At 38.2% G+C, this 20,116-nt stretch overlaps 1 protein-coding gene across 1 annotated transcript in view; it reads left to right on the top strand.

Moving 5' to 3' along the window:
* The window catches only part of LOC124258327 (M-phase inducer phosphatase-like), a 28,402-nt gene extending 11,585 nt beyond the window's left edge, over nucleotides 1-16,817 (top strand). The window contains exons 4-16 of the mRNA XM_046692412.1: nucleotides 2,787-2,849; nucleotides 3,154-3,193; nucleotides 3,545-3,703; nucleotides 3,916-4,056; nucleotides 4,735-4,857; nucleotides 5,228-5,320; nucleotides 5,491-5,673; nucleotides 5,881-5,991; nucleotides 11,015-11,077; nucleotides 12,178-12,276; nucleotides 12,466-12,599; nucleotides 13,851-13,968; nucleotides 15,232-16,817. Of these exons, the coding sequence (XP_046548368.1) occupies nucleotides 2,787-2,849; nucleotides 3,154-3,193; nucleotides 3,545-3,703; nucleotides 3,916-4,056; nucleotides 4,735-4,857; nucleotides 5,228-5,320; nucleotides 5,491-5,673; nucleotides 5,881-5,991; nucleotides 11,015-11,077; nucleotides 12,178-12,276; nucleotides 12,466-12,599; nucleotides 13,851-13,968; nucleotides 15,232-15,369 (1,465 nt within the window). The 3' untranslated portion in view covers nucleotides 15,370-16,817. The remainder of the gene's footprint in view (nucleotides 1-2,786; nucleotides 2,850-3,153; nucleotides 3,194-3,544; nucleotides 3,704-3,915; nucleotides 4,057-4,734; nucleotides 4,858-5,227; nucleotides 5,321-5,490; nucleotides 5,674-5,880; nucleotides 5,992-11,014; nucleotides 11,078-12,177; nucleotides 12,277-12,465; nucleotides 12,600-13,850; nucleotides 13,969-15,231) is intronic.
* The last annotated feature ends 3,299 nt before the right edge of the window (nucleotides 16,818-20,116 follow it).

Genomic DNA, 20,116 nt, shown 5'->3' with positions numbered 1-20,116 from the left:
TGTAGCACTAAAATCACTTTGTGGAATGAGGTCCTGGGTCCTATGGAAAAAGATTTTTCTCTGAAAGTGTAAAGAGTAGTAAAGTATGAAAAGCCATCTTCAATAGCTGAGATTTGTTTTAGAATACTTCTATGATTGCAATCAGCAGTTGTTCAGTTCTAATCATACAGATTTTGTCATACTAAAACAAGCAAAATATTTACAAATCTATCAAATACTGATAATAACTTTGTGAAGTGTTAGTCAATAGTGATGTCATGTGTTAATTTGTCTCTTATAATGTTTTTGAGAATCTGAATTTCTGGATATTTACTCACTGACAGATTTTAAGGACAAATGCCAAACTTCTGTAACATTCAGTGTTGTGAAGCCTGATCTGAACTTCTGAATATCTACTCATCCCTAGAGTTTAAGGGCAAGTGTGAGAAGATATATTGATTCTGTAGCATTTCATTCTATGTAGTCTGTCTTTATCTACTTAGGTTTTTTATCTTCAAATTTCTTTCATTAGGCCCAATAGAGCATTAGTGGAATTACCCAATATCAATAAAAAAAATTGTGTGGTCAAAAACATTTGTAAACACTCAGCCAATAAAAAGGGGATGGCTTGTTACATCTAAACTGATCAATTACACATGCACCATTACCTTTAAAAAGCTAATTTCAACTTTGAGAAAAGTGAAAGCCAATGAATCTTTTGTATCATCAAGTGTTTTTCCCTCCCTTTGATCTTGAATCCTAACATCATTACACTTGTAAAAATGTTCTCCTTTGTCTGTGGTTGAACCTCAGTAGGTCTAACCCAGCCTGATTGTCCATTGTCCCATCTCCTACCACATACCTACAGTTGGTTCTCACACAGTCTACCTTTTTGTGTGACTGTAGGGTATTTTCAGCATTAGCTATTGTCCTACCCAGTAATCTATTGTCCTCATGGCTGTGACAGTGTGCAGTCAAAGGCCACAATTATCTATTAACTAGGTGCATGGGACAAAAGATCTCTGCAGGACATTCTCAAGTCTGGGCCTCTCTCTCACCTCAGTCCAGGCTAATTTCACCACTCAGGACTTGTTACTCATTGCTTGATTGAATCACACGGGGTTCCCGGGGACTAATTTTCTGGTGGAATTTTCAAAGTAAACTTGGGATTAAACCTGAATGTGTTAATGAGATGTGTGAAAAGTCACCAGCGTGTGACCTTGGCATATCCTTGCTCCCACCCTGTTACAAGATTTTCTCACCCTTTGAGAAACTTGCGTGAAACTTCCAGTGGGAACTGTTACCACATTTCAGGTTCTTTTGAATTCAGAATTCAATCCAGACTGTTTTCTACCAAGGTGGGAAATGACAAGATGGTAACAGTATTGAAAACTTTTTGAAACTTGTTCCAAACAGCTTGACTTTTTCCTAAGATGGTGTTAGGAACTTTTTCACGAGATTAAACAATAGCAAAGTGTGGGATCCTCTGCTTATTCAAACAGACTTGTTGATATTAGGGCAAAATTGTGATATTTCACATGCCTTATACAAGTGTCAGATTTGGTATTAATGACTTGGTGAATGTTCATTGGCCTGGTATTAGTTGTCTTATCAGGAGGTTTTGAGTTACCAGAATACATCATTGATGATGAATTAGTCCAAAGATGACAGTCTGAGACTCAAGATGCTTAAGATGAATTCCCAGGGATACACTCCTATATGGTTTGAATAATATTTATTTATGTTCGATACAATTTTATTTGTTAATAATTACTTATTAATGTGGTCAAGAAAAAAATAGATTGTAATTGGCTGATTTAATATATATTTTTCTTTAACCATGCTAACCAATTTACACAAAATTGCAAGATGATTAATTTCAGGATATTCAGTATCTTGATTTTGTATTCCATGCCATCAGTAAATTTGGTTTGGTTATCTGATGGTCATTGTCTCCTTGTAATAAGTCTCTTGGGCCAAAATTTGGCTATTGTTTGACAGTAAGAGACAATTATTGTGTCTACAACCTGACAGTATTTTGTCATTTGGCAGACAAGTCATGAGTGACTGTGTTACTAAGAGGAATAAAGAACCTAAAGCAATTCCTCATAGTATCTCAGCAAGCAGATGACAGTTTATGGTTACGGGTGACTGAATGCCTTGCTAGGCATGTAGGGAGTTTTTTTTGTCTGTCTCTTGCTGAGCTTAGGGCAACTCGCTCAAGCATTACTTTTGGATGTTTCATGTCTGTTCTTACATTTCAAGAAATAATTAATGCAGAAAAGCACTATAGTTACTAGCACTGTTAGTACTTGTTTTTTCCTTCAAGTTCTTTAATTCCTTCAAACATTTGAGTTCAAGAGGAACTATTTGAAAAGTACATATACTGTAGTTTTGTAGACAAAATAACTTGATAACCAGAATTGGGTTTTTCTAGAACGTTAAACAAACGAGGAAAGTTGAAACAAGGAAAGTTCAAACCAGTTGTTGCAAACAGATGCAATCTGTAACTAATTTTGTTGAAGCAGCAACATGAGGCAACAAAGTGAGGGGTGTCTGAGAATGATAGCCAGGGATATCCCCTAGGGACATTATAAGAGAGAGGTCATCTTGATTTATGGGGCCAGCTGAATGATGTTTTGTGTCTGTCCACACAACTGCTGACCAGAGAGGGTGCTTGTTAGCAGAAGTGCAACTCTTGAGTGGAGGGTATGCTGCTTGACAGAACACATTTTAAACTTCACTTTCTCTCTCAAATGTTTGAGTTTGACAGTTTTACTGACTGGTGTTTGTTTTTGTTCTTGCAGCCTGAATCGATTTGGCAGTTTGCTGAAGACCAACCCAGACATCCCACCAGAGGCCTACACAAAGTGAGCAATGCCCTGTCACATCCATCATGCCTAATCACTTAGACTATTGTCTAGGGTGTCCTAAATTATATAGCTTAGTATTATATGATAACTGTTGTGACACAGTGTAAAATAATGCTAAGGGTTATTACTTTCTTATTACATGCCCTAGGGTCCAGTAAATTGTAAACAGGTGACAACCTGTAAATATGATTATTGTTATGGTATTACTCTCAAGACAAATGGACATCAGTGTCTGTCACTTGTCAAGGAGTGGATTATGTTTTGGAAATGATAGATGTGTATTTGTTGTTTCCTTTTGCAGAAGGAAAACTATTGCTTTTAGGAGGATAAACTCACTGCCTGTAAGTATGATTTGAAGAAGTTTGTAATAAAGTTACAAAGGAATCTTACATCTTTTTAGTGTAGTATATAAATTTGTGATATTCTCTTGTAAACATCAATAGTTTTTTTTGTCTTTAATGTTTGTTTTTATTTTCAATATTCAAACAATGTATGAAAGGTTCTATATTCAGTATTATATTCATCATTCAAGCAGCGCAACAGCTACTGCATTTAGCAATTAATTTTTAAAGTAAACGTTTCAATCCACTATTTTTGTGTCATATTGGTATGAAACCCATGTTTTGGGGGTAAAATTCCATACTTACTGACTGTTTGTACATTTGCATTAATTTGTTGTGTATCTTTTCCAGCTACCTACTATGCGTCTTGACAGCCCCACTGACTTCCAAGATAAAGAAAACTCCTGTTCCCCCAAACCTAGTGAATGCATGCTTGACTGTGACCGCCCTGCTTTTGACCCTGAAGACACATGTTCACAGGACAGTGGCCTAGGATTTGACAGAGAAAAGGTACTCACCAGACTCAGTGTTGTTTGTTGACAATAGACACTACATGACTATTTCAAGAGCTCATGTACAAGTATACTATTTGACTCAAAAAATCATGACAACATCTTCAATTGCAAGGTATTTGGTGCAAATTGTTTATCACTTCAGAAGTATCATGATATTGTAATGTGAATGATTTACATTATTCTATATTTACTGTGATTGTGTTTTAGGATGAACGCTTCCTGTTTGCTGCACCAGTTGGAGTACCCCCAAGAAAGATGAAGATAATTAATGAAGATGCATGTTCCCCTCAGAAATATTCTCCAGTCAAGTCTCCGTCCAAAAAGAGATCTTTCTCACAGACCTTCCAGGTATTGTTAACATACAGCATTTCATATTTCATGACTAGTATCCCTGTGTTGTCTTTTCAAAGTAACGAAAGAAGGAGTATAGCACAATCTTATGGAGGATTGTTGGGACAATAAAATCATGCTAGTTTGGTAATGAGGTTGGTGGGGATATATAATTACAATATTACAGTATAAGCGATTACTTTCAAGCCCAACGTTACACCTTTATTTCTCGACATGCCAAAACGACAAGTTTGATACCCTAATGGTTAAAGCATTTGAAAGCTTACTTGAGTTTAGTTGTTATTCAGTTTGTGGGTAATCAGGTTATGGGTATGAGTGGTATCTATCCTGCCTTATTACCTACAAGGATGAACATATCGGGTTTATTCATACGATGCCCTAGGGCAAAATATCACTTTGTCATGGTGACGTGACATCATGAACAATGCTATGACGTCACGTTTCTTTTGTGACGTTGCGTTCTACATGCGGCGACCGTGGGTAGCCAGCCTATGTTTGAAAGTAGATTTGGGTTTATTTTCCTCAATTTGACGAGTTTGGTAATAAACAGAATATTATATGAGTGCCCATGTCATACTATGTTTACGACACATGTGCCTAAATATCGGTATATTTCATTTAAGAACTGAAATACATGAATGAAGGCAGTCTTTCTAACAATATTTTTGTTTGTAGTCATCACAGGACAAGGGTGGGCCATTTGGTAGTCCTGTTCATCTCAAGTCATCACCTCTTGCCAGCACTGATGATGATATTGATGATGGTTTCCTGGATGTCTTTGACCAGGAGGTAGCAGAGGTAAATATCAATGGCCAATTCTTCAGGAAGTTGTGTGTCATGACTCAGCAGAAGATGATTGTATTATAAATATCACTCCTTTAATGTAGTCAGCAGTAGAACCAAGATTCTTTTTCATAGAGATCCTCCTTGGGATACTTATAAGCATGAAAATGTCCATTTTAAACAATGGATGGGGTTCACCTTGCATAAATTTCAAAATAGGCTGACACAGTCACATGTCAGATATTGAGAAAGGAAAGGTGCTCACATCTTGAACACCCTTGGATCCACCAGTAGTACCGTATTGTAGTCTGTGTTTTAATTGTTCTGTGATTACAAAGATCTGTTAAGGTTTTGTATCAGTAGTGTTTATTGTTTACTTTTCCAGATCACTGACCCTGTTCCCGTCAGTATGGCTAGTCTGTTTAGTGCCCCTGTCCTCAACAAGGACACCCACATACAAGATGATGATACCCCAGTTGTAAGTAATTACACTATTGTCTGTGTTTCTGTCTGTTAGACGGATGTACAAAATCTATGGAGAATTGATGAACTGGATACCATGTTGTTATAAAATTTGGGTACTTTAATATTATTTGTTTATTTCTTCAAATCAGGTATCACCTTTGAAACTTTCAAATATTTTTTCAGTTACGAAGAACAATGGCAAGGACATCCATCCTGCAAAGATCTCAGTCATTTGATGTCCGATCTCGGCCATTTTCTCACAAGCGACTAGAACCACCACGAGATGAAGCAACACCAGTTCAAAACAAAAGGCATCGAAAAGAGTTTATAGGAGACCTGACCTCTTGTGTGTCACCACTTGTAGAGGTCAGTTTTGGTAACAAGGACATCAATGGATCAGTTGAGTTTTGATGGATCTGTATAAGATCAATGTCATTTCCCTCATATAGTTGTCTTGTGTGAACAACCGTGCTCAAATAATTGCCTATAAATATGTGATAACGATATTAGAAATGAGAAGTAAAAGTGTCACATTAACTTAAATCTTTCCTCAATACAGCCTTTGTCTTTCAGAAACCTCCATACATGAAACTACATCGCTGTCATTCAGAAACTGAGGCCCAGATTAAATCTGCTCTCAACAGACTGAACGATGAGCCTGATCTCATTGGCGACTGCTCCAAGGTAAAACACAGTGATCAGGTGCTAGCAGTACAGTACTTCTGTCACTCAGGAGCAAGTTGTGAAGACAGCAACAAATTAGGAAAAAGCACTACTTGAAATCAATTCCTTTCTGAGTTTGTGTTTAATGTTTTTCGTTGGAATAATCTTACAAAACATTTCTATCACAAGTTCAATGATTGGTACATAAGGTCAGTGGGTTCTTTTTATTCAAGATCTAACAAACATGATGAAAGCTATAGAAACATACATTGTTTTGAACCTTTAACCATATTGGTGTATTCACTAGTTTGGATACACTGAAGAAAATCATGTGCATGTATTAAGTTTAATGAAACAGGCAAACCAGGGTGCCGTTGTACAAAGCAATCTTAGGGCTTAGGTGATTGTAACTCTCAGATCTTAACATAGACTTACGACTGTCGTAGCGCTAAGGTTGTTTTGTACAACAGCACCCAGAGCTGAATTCCAAATTCACGTTTCAATTTCAATGTTTATTGAAGACAACATAATTCTATAACAGATACATTTATATCAGATATGACCATGAAGATGCGGGTTAGAATTGATCTTTGGTAACCTATGCTTGTCGTAAAAAGCGACTAATGAAATTGGGTTGTCAGACTCGCTGGTTATCTCCCAATTGACAGACACCCATTCGCAGACAGTCAGTTGACAGACACTTAACTAGAAGGTTAATTAGGGTAACACCTTTGCGTATAATGGAACAGTCCACTGTCTAGTGAGTAGAGTAGGGTGAGCCTGAAACAGGTTTGTTACTGAGAAGTTTGATTGTGTGTACATAGAACTGAAATGAGCCCTCTCCTAATAAAAGCATACGTACAACAGAATTTAAGTGAGAAAACGTTTTGTTTGAGAGATACAGATATGGACATATTTGAAAACATTCTGATTTTCAGTAATTGAGATACCTGCATGGCCATGATTATTACCTATCAGTGATCTAATTTTAAACAATACTTTCTACAGATTGTAGCAGTTTGTGTCTTTGAAAAGTATACAATGGACATTCAAGGAAGTAATGAAAAACGTTCTCACATCCATGGCCACATTGACATGATGCGTCATTTTATTTATATTTACTCAAAATAAATCATAATTAAGTGTACTCACCATAGATTATATCTTAATCTTGTGTGCAAAACATTTAACTCCCTTATTGCATATGAATAATATTTAGGTGCACATATTTCTTAAAATTATTCGATTCTTTTTCATAGAGAACGTCCTTGGGGTACATATATGCATTTTCTGCGGCTGAAAATGTCATGTGACAGTTGTATCAATATTTTACCGGGTAATAAAAATATTGTACAATAAATAAAAATCTTTTTTATCTGATATACGGCCCCCACCACTTGGAGTTACCTCCCTGCTACGCATGCGCAGCCAACCAGGTAAGCACCTAGGCCCGCATCATCATTCCTTCTGCTGTCACTCAAGCGTTCACATGTGTTCCGAGTTACTAAGCTGATTTACTTCTCTTGTGAAAGAATGTCTGAGACTTCAACAACTGTATGTTTGGTCTTTATTCGTTCTTGAAAAAGAACAGTTTTATTGACTTTGCAGTCTGTTATTTCTCATTTATGTGACTTTGTATTAAATCTTTACGCTAGCTTTCCCGTGGTTTACGCACGTGTTGCTATTCCATGGCGGAAGTTTAGCGTGCCACGTAGTTGAAATATTGCGTTATAAACCAAGAATTTCATGTCGCGTGGCCGCATTCACGTAATTTTCAATGTTTTGTACATGTGTATTTATGCTACTGTGTTCCGCAGTTAGCTACATGCTTGCGTGTTTGCTCTTCAGGCGTTTACTGGGTGTACTGTCTGCGGGCAGAATATCCCGAGAGCTGATAGGCATGACAACTGCTTGTGCTGTTTAGAGAAAGCGGGACATAACCCTGAAATCTGCGAACTCTGTCTGGCCTTTTCTCCCCGGGCCCAGAAGAGACGGGAGGGTGATTTCCTTTTTTATAAGGAAATGCGAGAGGCGGGAAGGGAACTGACCCAGGAGGTCCCCATCCAAAGCCAAAAAGGCTTAACAAGCTAAACCTAAGTCTTCGCATAAGTCGCATTCCCAATCTCAATCCCAATCTAGTGGTTTGGATATGTCAATAATCACTCAATCAGCACATCGACTCCGTGAAGTCCCTTGTTCATGAGTCCGTTGGAGGTCTCCGCCAGGAGTTCCTCGCCCAATCTGAACAGGGGACCGAGAGTCCAGGGTGGGATCGCCAAGCCCGGCTCCATCTCTTAGCCTGGAGGCGACTGTTGATCCTTTGGCTTCGGGTCCAGACGCCTTGGCTACCCCGGAGGGGGAGGGTTCGCTCCCAGTCCCCCTCTCGGTGCTGGCGCAGGGGACGTTTCCCCGAATGTTGTTCTGCTTCGCCAATTATACGCTTACGTTGATCGACCTAAAGGATGCGTATCTACATGTGCAAATTCATCCATCGTTCAAGCAGTACCTCTGGTTCTCTTACGATGGGATGTATTACCAATTCACGGTGCTCCCTTCGGCATATCCACTGCCCCCAGGGTGTTCACCAAGCTCATGTTAGTGCCGGCTACCCTCGCAAGGTCGCAAGGAAGGCGTCGTTACCCTTACCTAGACGACTGGTTGCTCAGCGCTCTAACTCAGCCAGCGAGCCTAGATTCTACCCACATGGTGATAGACATTCTAGTTCGACTGGGGTGGATCATCAACCTCAAGAAATCTGACCTGGTACCCACCCAGGACTTTTTCTCGGGGCGAGGTTCACCACTCACATGGGTCTTGTCTCTTTGTCGCCCGACCGGGTCACCAGAGTACGGGAGATGGTGTCTTCATTCCTCTCCCAGCCCCAGGCACCTATCTTTGTCGTGTGGCGGGCGCGGTTGAGGATACGCCCTATACAGCAAGCTTTGGCAAGTCTGTGGGCTCACTCGGAGGATCTGGAGCAGTGTCTCACAATCCCCGGGTGGTTGTCTCCTCACCTTCAGTGGTGGACCAATGTCGGGAATCTCTCCAAGGGGATCCCTTTGGAAATCCCAACGCCAGCTCTTACAGTTCAAACCGATGCGTCCCTCACACAAGGGATCCGTACGGGGACCCATCTGTTCTGCTGTTACGGTGGCGGGAAGGCTGGGATGCCGGCTAGCAAACAGACCCTATCACGCTGGCTTGTATCGGTCATTTGTGCTGCTTATCAGGCTAAGGGCAAGCCTCCCCCTGAGGGGTTGAAGGCTCACTCGATTAGGGCAGTGGCCACGTCAAAGGCTTTTGCATCGGCACTGCCCATTGAAGAGATATGCTCTGCCGCTATTTGGAGCAGGCCTAGCACTTTTATCAGGCACTATCAGCTCGATACACATTCACGTGATCGTGCACGTTTTGGCCGTTCTGTTCTCTCCAGTGGACAGTGTCCTGCCACCCTGACCGAGTGAGTCTTGGTTATCTGGACAGTTGACGCTGCTTTCAATTGTGTATCATTGATATATCCGCTGTTATCATATTTAACGCCTTTCGATTCTCTCTCGGTTGTGAGTTAGGTTTCCCCCTTACGGTGCTCTTATAATAGATTCACGATGAGGGCGGGGTTTTTTACTTTCGCACTGTGTGCAGATCGCTTTGCTTAACCTATGAGGTCGGATCTTAGTAGTTTCCTCCCTGTGGGTTACCCTCCCATCATACCTCTCGTGACAGGTGAGTGTTGTGGCGTCTGTTGCATTCTTCCTAATGATCGCTATTTATGTGTACTTTGACAGAATTCCCTCCTCCCTAGCCTCTGGTCTTTGGGAGTCTGAGTTAATGCATATATGTACCCCAAGGACGATCTCTATGAAAAAGAATTAGCTAAACTTGTAGAGGTTTCCAATTCTTTGAAGAGAATCATCCTTGGGGTAGGGCCATCCACTTCCCCGCAATTCTGTTCACTGATTTATTCAGCAGAAGGAATGATGATAAGGGCCTAGGTGCTTACCTGGTTGGCTGCATGCATAGCAGGGAGGTAACTCCACGTGGTGGGGGCCATATATTAGATAAAAAAGATTTTTATTTATTGTACAATATTTTTAATAAAAAATAGATACACCTGTCACATGACATTTTCAGCCGTAGAAAATGCATATATGTACCCCAAGGACGATTCTCTTTGAAGAATTGGAAACCTCTACAGGTTTAGCTAAGTTTTTTAACTCATAACTTGTCCGGTTGCCTACTACAGGTGGGAGTAAATCCTGAAGAAAAACTGATGTTGTTCTATTTTTAGTAGGAACTTTAATTTCTGAAAAGACATTTTAGATGTCTGTTGACAATGTTTTCAATATGATGCCGCTGACTCCCGTTGTTGGAGAAGGTTAAACCCAAATGTTTATAAAAATCAACTGTTTTCATATTGCAGCAATCAAAATTAAAATTAATGTCTTTTCGGCCATCTTTCAAAGTAAATATTATAGCTCCAGTTATTTGTTCTTGTGTTTTTATTTGGACTATTCCATTATATTGTATAGGTAACAGACAGTAGCTAACCTGTGCATTGAACCGTAAATGTTGTTGTTTTAAGGCGTCTGCGAACTGCCTGTCTGCGTAATGGGAGGACACCGACTCGCTAACTTGGTAGACACATGTCATCATATCCCAATTGCGTAGATCGATGCTCATGCTGTTGATCACTGGATGTTCTGTTCCAGACTCAATTATTTACAGACTACCGCCATATAGCTGGAATATTGCTCAGTGCGGCGTAAAACTAAACTCACTCATATTATCAGATATAATATAAAGTGAGATCATGGATCAGTACTAGTATATGCAAAAGTGATATAAATTGATAGAGAAATAAGTGTAGCACATGTCATATCCTGGTTTAAGCATATGTAATTGGTGTTTACGGTCTGTTTAGTAACACCTCTTTAGTATCATATAAGATGGTTGTGGAACAGCATTCAGAGATGATATTCAGATGATTTAGAACATTTGGACAGTTTCAGTACTATGTATTTTATGTGTATTTCTTTGTTTTTAGCCCTACTGCCTACCTATTATACCAAGCAAACATCAAGATCTCAAAGGAATATCTCCAGAAACAGTATGTATTGTTACATTTTCCATATGCTTCAAATAAGAAATAAATGTTAGTAGGTACTGACTAGATATCATTTCTGTAGACCACCACTGTGAAGGACAAATCATGTTTCCCTTTTTCGGTTTGATGACCGACCAACAGAAATATCAGATTTTTTGGACACTTGACCAATATAATTCACCAACATTACTGCACCTATGAATAATATTGATAAAAGAGAATGATCTTTAATTTTAAGGTTGAATGATATATTGCTTGTCCATTGTACTGGTAGCAAGACTGTGAAACATTTTGATGTTCCTGTGTTTTTTACAAGATTATTTTTGAATTGACATGAAATCTTTAGGTTGTTTTTACTTCCCACAGTTTAATCTTGAGGTCAATATTAAGGGAAAAAAGCATTATGAAAAGTGTGTTTGACTGGATACCTGTGATAAAATGACCCAGTGAAGTGAAGGAATGCACACAAAAACTATCAATTCCATTAATGTGTTGGCTAACAGTGAAAGTTGATAACATATATTCTTCAGCAATCTTTAAAAATGCTTCATTATTTCAACATATGTTAATGATCACCCTTGAATCACTGGCCACTAGAACCCTAATAATCTCACCCATCACTATGATCGTGTCAGACACTTTAGTGTTTTGAAATAAATGCATTACTATGCACACTCACCATGATTGGCATACACACACACCATATTCCTGACAATTTGCATGAGGCTTTGACTGTACCTGTACTTGTCACAGTGATTGGAACATGCTTAAATGTTCCTTGTTTGGAGACCCCTGAAGATCTGGGTTAGAACTGATCTTCAGTAACCCATGCTTGTCTAGAGGCAACTAACGGGATCGGGTGATCAGGCTTGCTGACTTGGTTGACACATGTCATCGTAATCCAATTGTGTAGATCAATGTATATGCTGTTGATCATTGGATTGTCTGGTCCAGACTCGATTATTTACATACTACCGCCATATAGCTGGAATATTGCTGAGTGCGGCGTAAAACTAAACTCACTCACTCCCAGTTAAATAATCCCTGCCTTGACTCAACCAATGATAGTCACTAGTTTAAGATGCAATATCTTTGTGTTGTAGATGAGTCGTGTTCTGAACCATGAGTTCGACCACATAGTGAGTGACTTCTGTATTGTGGACTGTCGGTATCCATATGAGTACCAGGGAGGTCATATACAGGTATGTAGTAGAGATAATATTTTTAATACATTTACAAATGATATCTGGTTTTCATTTCTTGAGAAAAGTACAGTTGACTTTTATTGCTCAGAGACCAATGCAGCAATAAAAACTGGGTAATTGATCTTAACATCAGTACTAACTGCAGTATTGAATCACAATAACCAATTTTATATCTCCAATTTTCAGAAAGCAAAGAATATCTATACCAAAGATGCCATCCTAGAAGAATTTATAAAGAAGCCTGCTATGGTTTCTGATCCTAGCAAGAGACAAATAGTTATATTCCACTGTGAATTTTCATCAGAAAGAGGACCCAACCTGTAAGTACTTGTACTTGTGCTATTAGTAGTGACTCCCTTTTCATCCTTTGCCGAGCATTTAGCGCGAAGCGGGGATATAGAATTAGGCTCCGTCCGTCCGTATGTACGAATTGGAATATCTTAAGAACTGTTGACTAGATTCTTTTCATATTTGGTACCTAGGTTCATCACAGTATAAGAAAGGTCACAGTCAGATTTGGTGACATTGACCTTCATTTCAAGGTCACAAGGGGACTTTAACGTTTACTCTTGTCAGCTAGATATCTCAAGAACCGTTCTCTAGATTTTGTTCATATTGAACACCAAGCTTTATCTAGGGAAGGCGCCAAGCCCAGTTGATTTTGGTGATCTTCACATAATTTTCAAGGTCATGGCGACACTTTGAAGACTTCAGCATGTTAACCTGCATGTTAAGATATCTTAAGAACCATTCATTGGATTTTCTTCATATTCAACACCAAGCTTTATCTAGGGAAGGTGCAGGACCCAGTCAAATTTGATGACCTTCACTAAAATTTCAAGGTCACAAAGACACTTTGAAGATTTCAGCATGTTAAATTGCATGTTAAGATAGCCAGCAAGATATCACAAAAACCATTCACTGGATTTTTTTCATATTTAACACCAAGCTTCATCTAATGAAGGCGCAGGGCCCAGTCAATAAGCAATTTCTTTAGTACCATTTTTGCACATTTCATACACTATGACATTCATGTCAAGGTCAAAGTCAGTCTTGAAAATATTTGTGTGTTTGAACAACTAAAGAGCAAGATATCAAAAGAGTTTGAGTGGTCATGTTTTTGTTGACATTTAACTTCATCTTAAACTTTCATGACTTTTTAAGTTTGGTTTGATAATTTGCGGCTGGGGATTATGTCACCTTAGTGACAATGCTTGTTTAGTAGAATATACCTCTGGGATAGCAATGTTGGCATGTATGTGTGCCAACAGTCTTTTTGGGATTATGTTTGGCTCTGTTATGACAATCACTAGTTTACTCTATGTATTTTGTCTGTACATAACATACATACTGTTAGAATCAATGTGGGCAGTATTTCAGTAGGATGTTATAGGAAATAATTTTAAAGTCTTTTTCATTCTGTAGCAAGTTTTCACAAAGTGCAAGCACCTTCATGTTTGGCTCTTCTGTAGTTATTGTAGTTAGTTGAATCTGGTAGTTAGATATATAATGTTCATAGTTAACTGATCATCATTCTCTCAGTATTGTTCATGAGTGTTTAATGTTCACAGGTCACGGTTCCTCCGTAACAGAGATCGTGGGATCAACAAGGATGTGTACCCATTTTTGAATTACCCTGAGCTGTACCTCCTAGAGGGTGGATACAAGTGTTTCTATGAACAACACCAGGTACAGTGGCACATTAACTAATGAGATTTCACCTCTCTATGACAGCCTGTCATAGAGAGTATCAGAAGTATCAGAAGTATCACAGTTGATAGTTACATATATATGTAAACAGTTCTGCACTGCTGAATGAGAATCATGGGATCGGGTGGTCAGGCTCGCTGACTTGGTTGACACATGTCATCGGTTCCCAATTGCGCAGATCGATGCTGATGCTGTTGGTCACTGGATTGCCTGGTCCAGACTCGATTATTTACAGACCGCCGCCATATAGCTGAAGTATTGCTGAGTGCAGCGTAAAACTAAACTCACTCACTCACTCACTGAATGAGAATTTTGAACTTTAACTAATCATTTGCATTTTAATTGTCCTTAGTAGATTACAAATCAAAAGGATAATCCAAAGTTCTTCTCAGTGCATTATTTGCCAGGTTAGGCCACAGTACTTGTACTACCTATTTTACATATATATAAAATACACCCAAAAAAATGGTAAGATGAACAATTCTTTTCTGAACTCAATTTATCAAAAATATCTTAAAAGACTAAGCTTGAACTGTTCTGCACACTTTTAAAAATATCTTCTTACACTACCACCCTTTTTGTGGCGTTAATTCTTTTGAGGCAAATGTGCCATCCTCATTTCTCTCAAAATGTGTGTTAATATGTAATAAAACTGTTAATATAGTCTCCTTGGAAACCACTTGCTATTTGAAGGTAAATCATCATGTTTGTTCCAACCAATGATAGATGTGCCCCTGATTTTTATGAGTGTGACAATTTTATTGAAACTGATACCAATCAGTCTGCTGGCTATTTTCTGATGGTTTGGGATTTATATATTTTTCCTGTACTTTTTTATGCTTTCACAATGATAAGCTAGACTACTGAAAATGAGGATAGTGCTCATTTCTTGGACAGAACTCCAAACCATTTAATATTTCTAGATGAAACTTTCAGATGTGATACAGTTCAGTCTTAGTGGTGAACTGGTGCCGTTTGAGGATTTTGGGTTGTTAAAGATATTAAAACCAACATTTTGTTCTTCACTAAAGTGAAAGTATCTAATGGCAATGAGCCAAAGGTCACTATAAGAAGCCAAACACCCATTTCCTTATCACACCTGATCATGGGTATATGTCATTTCTGTGACTCTTGGTTTTCAACCTTATCATTAGGTGTTGAAACTTACTGTACATAACTTACCCTTACACAGAACTCTGCTCTGTTTGAACTCTGTCCTAATGTGTGTCTGTCCCATTTCAGGAGCTATGTGAACCACAGACATATAAGCCCATGCTTCATAAAGATCACAGTCATGACCTGCGACATTTCCGAGCAAAGTCAAAATCCTGGGCAGGTGAAAAGGGACATCGAACAGGCCTACGGACACTAAAATTCTAGCTTCATTCTTCACAAATCCAGTAGACACTAGCGAAAACTATTTATTTGCAAATCTGCATTGTTTGTTACTTGATCATTGTTGACAAACAAATCTTTCATTTGTTTGTGAATGATGACTTATTATGTTGGTCAAATGACGCTGCACTCCAATGGACTGCAGTCACTGAAAGTGCTCACAGTCTGTTAATTGATGTTGTTTTTTGTTTTCTGTAATTTTATGTTGTGTGTATAAATGTATCAATTTCACATCAGTTGTGAAAGTATTATTTGTACATAGTGGCATTCTATGCCAAACTGTGACATCCAATGAAATATATATCACGATGTCAGCACCTATCTGTCAATCACTCGCTTCTGCTTTACCTGTCACTCACTACATTTCCATTTCTGCCTGTCGGGTCTTATTACTTTCAATGTTGTCTTGAAATTACACTTACCATGTATTGATTAGAATTGTTCCCTCAGAACGAAAAGGTTTAAGAGTAATACATTTTGAAACATGAACCACATTAGCAAAATGATGAAAGGCAGTGAAGTTCGTTTTGAAACTTAAATTATAATTTAAATTGTTAAACTTTTGAACAATATATATATATCTCAAAGAAGCAAAGATTAAATTCTCTTCCATAAATCATTGTTATTTACAAAATTTTCAAAACTGAGATGTGAAAAACCAGAGGGAATATTAGAAGCATGCAATAGAAATACATGCTTTACTAAGTCAACAATTTCAAGCCTAGCATTCCTTTTTTCTGTTTTCCTTTGTAAACATGTGTGGATGTATGTATATATGAATGGAAGTATTTAATCTTGATACTGTTGTGAATGGTGCTATTTGTAGGGTATGAAAGCTATTCATTATTCTTCTATGTTGTCCCTTTACCAACTCTCATGTAATTATGTTGATTTTTTAAAACCTTTAAGAATACAAAATGGTAATACCAGTGACATCAAGTGAATATCCCAATGCCAGATACTACCACATTTTAGGAATTTTTTTTATGGATTTTGTGGAGACTGTATCAGTTGTAGAAGAAGATCTTCGTGTTTGATGTTTTATTTATAGTAGTCTGTGTAGTGTAGGTGTTTATGGTAGGTGTTGATTTTTTTATATTTATTGTTCGCGTACTTAAGTCGTGTGATAGTGTTTTAAGAATCAAGTTGACAAATGATTACGATGTTGGCCTCCACAACTAACTGACAACAATTCAGATGGGATTTTTTAAGCATATTAAGACAGTTTTATGACAGAGACCATTAGCTTATGCCTGTACATAAAGCTTAGGACTGCCTTTTATCCATACTTCTCATTTTTTTATCCTTGACCTATGAATGTATTTCTTGGTCACACATAGCATAAACCACTTGTTATTGAGCATATAATAAAATGGAACTAAGAGAGTGTGTACATGGTGAAAATTGCGACAATAAAATTAATTTTCATTCAATGTTTGTGTTTGTCCTGTATAAACAACCAGTTGGGATTTATGAACAGAATGGTTGTGATACTTGTCATAAGAGCCAACTAATGAGAATGAGTGTTTCGGGCTGAGAGTGTGTTATTTTACCCAGAAACAATGAAGGGTAGTATGCTTACGGTGCAGCCCAGGCTTATTTATTTACTCACTGCTGGAATAGAGCAGATCACAGCTTAAACAACGTTCACTCACTACTTATTTGTTGGGTCTCATACCCAGTAATCTTGTGATTAAAGTACTGTCGGAAATGCTAGAAAAATGCTTTTTGACTTATATTTAAAATTCAGAGGTATTACAGTTACTTAAATAACAAATATCACTTTAAGAAATATCTACCTAATGTAGACCGAGGGAATAAAATTTGAGACATGCCCTAAAATGCGTTTTTACTGATGAAAATACCAAAAACTTAGAAAAATAAGGGATAGTGGGACGTTATTTGATACAAACATTAACTGCCTGTGTTACGTCATCAGCATGCACGGTATCGACAGGTGAAACTGACACCTGAGCACACGCGAGGGGTCATCTCAATAGATGTTTTCTTCAAAATGTTGAATATGTGTACATATAGTATACATATTGGTTATGTAAGGGATCATTTGTGTATGTGTGTTTGTTTTGAAATAAACATACGAATTACTGTAAATTGGAAAGAATCCTATCACTTGTGTTATCTTATCGATTGATTGTAGAAATGTGCAACGTTTTAATAAATGTTTTGCATGTCAACAGTATATTTCATTGCAAAAATATGGATGTAATTCGGTCAGTTTAATCTAGTTGTGAACATTGGCCATAGATTTAACGAAGTCACTAGTGTAGTTTCATTAGAATATATATATTCTTCTTCACCTAAAGTTTGTAGACCGCCCGTCTAAGTACTCCCTTGTCAAAGTTGTCAGGGATGGTTTTACGTCCCGGTTTTGCTTTTGAGACGGACCCTGTCTTGTCTGATTTGTTTACAATATTGTAAACTTGTTGGTAAGACATACCAACAGCTCTACAAGTTCTGTAATAAACCCTTTCTATACTAATGAAAGGTTTACCTCTGTCTTTTTCAAGCACAAAAAAATTATAAACCTTTGCAACAATCGTCTGCAAATCGTTGGCCATAGTGGACGCTGTGATAAAGATGTGCATGCATGACGGAAAACTTATTTATCAAGACTTAACATTTATATTAATATTTCCTCAATAAAGATACGATAATTAAGTAAAGTAACACAAACATTCAACATTTATTTGTTTAAGAAAAACGTTAATTTATATTTTTACACCACCTGTATTATTAACATAAATCTAAAGACTATTTCAGATTTCTGTTGTTGAACTCTGAAAAAATCTTAAGTTGTTGTTTTGGTACCAAATTCTCTCCTGTAAACTGCCCTTTAAATGCATGGGAATGTTAAATCAATTGAAATAAAAATTAGGTACACTATAGGTGAGTTGATATATTGACAACATAATACATTTATCACTTTTCTAAAGATATTAAGGTTAAAAAGCATTTTTCTAGCATTTCCGACAGTACTTTAGTGTGTTATTTCATTGGCCTGTCACATTGAAGACCCAGCTATATTTCCTCATCTGGTGATCATGGGTTTAGATAATTCATTCACTCCATTTATGATCCAGGGAGTTTAATATTATACATGTATGGCCTGCTTTACTCTGGGCTGACTGACTCACATTTAAGTGTCAACAATCCAAGTTATATGTAGTGACATCAAGTTCACCATGAAACCTCTTGATAAAGTGCCTGCTTGACAAACTCCCCTTTACTGGATGTTATTTACATGACCAGGGGTGGTGGAGTGAAGCCCATTTCTGGTGTCCCCTTGCTGGAATATTGCTAAAAGTGGCATTAAACCCAACTCACTCAATCACCAATGACCATTACGATTTATGATTCATTCGATATGTGTTGATGACACAATCTCTCATCACAGTTTGGTATTAGTGCCCTCAGGGGTGTGGAATACTCTGCCCAACCTGTAGACCCAGTGTGTTAACACTGATAGACAGGAACATTGCAGCACAATACACAACTATAATCTCTATTTAATACCTAGGAAATATTTACCCACCACCTTTTCATGTACCGAAGGTAGTCAAATGCAGGTGGACAATTGTTCTTCAAGTTGATCAATTACTTGTGGCGATCTTCCACATCAGAGATTTCATTTTCTGATAACATTAGAAGTTGCTCAGTCTTACATGCAGGTATTGTTACACTGGCTAATATGCTGCTAAACAAGTAACTTCTACTAAACAGGATTTCATCAGAGTGTTCTCAACTATAACTAAGGTTTCATGTATACAATAAATGTTCATTAACTACGAAATCCCACCTGGGTTTGATTCCCCACATGGGTATAATGTGTGAAGTCCCCCACCATGATATTGCTAATTTTTAAACTTATCCTATCTCACGACTTGCACCTCTCTCTCTTGCTTCGACTTTTAGTGGAACAACTGTAAACTTTTTTCCATAGGCCTCCTTGTCCATTCGTCCGTGCACTCCATGCTGTTCTCCTTAATTAGCTTCCTAGTTCCTAATAAAGCTTGCAGCATGCTCCACTAATTGCCCACATGACTACCTTGAATGATCATTCTCTTTCTTGTCGCACGACTGTGTGGACGTGCTGTATATTAGGGACTCAGTCAAGGAAAAGGAAAGTTTGTGCTCAATGCAAGACGAATAATTCGTCCCTCGACCCTCACTCGTCTTGCAGTGACTATTGGACAATGTAACTGGAACAAACGATGTGGCAAGTGTAATTCACTAAAAGATGAGGATTTTAAGGCCTACCTTCGTGTTTGCTCCCGGAGAATCGCCGATAGGGACTGGAAATCAACAGAATTTGATCCCACTCCCGCCAAGCGTATCAAGTTACAGCGACAGAAAATCGTACCTTCACGCAAGAGAGCAACGTCTGTGGTTCAAGAGGATTTTATGGACGCTTCATCAGATTCTTACTTATCTGAGGACATTCGGCACCTATTACTTACGCATCAATCACCTCCTTCCATAGCGTCAGATAAGTCGCGGGTGGTTGTGATCGATAATTCTTCGTTGCCTGTCCAATCTACACTACCAGGGGACCTTAGATCGACACTATCATCATCCAGATCATCGGTACATATCCCCTCGACTGTCTCAGTTTGTTTGGAGCCTGGCCAACCGCGTTCAACCAGCCAACTGTCTCCCCACAGTTCATTGAACTGAACGGAGCTGGCTACAACAGCGTCAACCGGGGGACATC

The sequence above is a fragment of the Haliotis rubra genome, unplaced genomic scaffold, assembly GCF_003918875.1.
Source record: "Haliotis rubra isolate DU_JTF1 unplaced genomic scaffold, ASM391887v1 Scf69, whole genome shotgun sequence".
In the NCBI taxonomy this organism is placed as follows: Eukaryota; Metazoa; Mollusca; class Gastropoda; order Lepetellida; family Haliotidae; genus Haliotis; species Haliotis rubra.
This window is presented reverse-complemented; position numbering and strand designations above follow the sequence as displayed.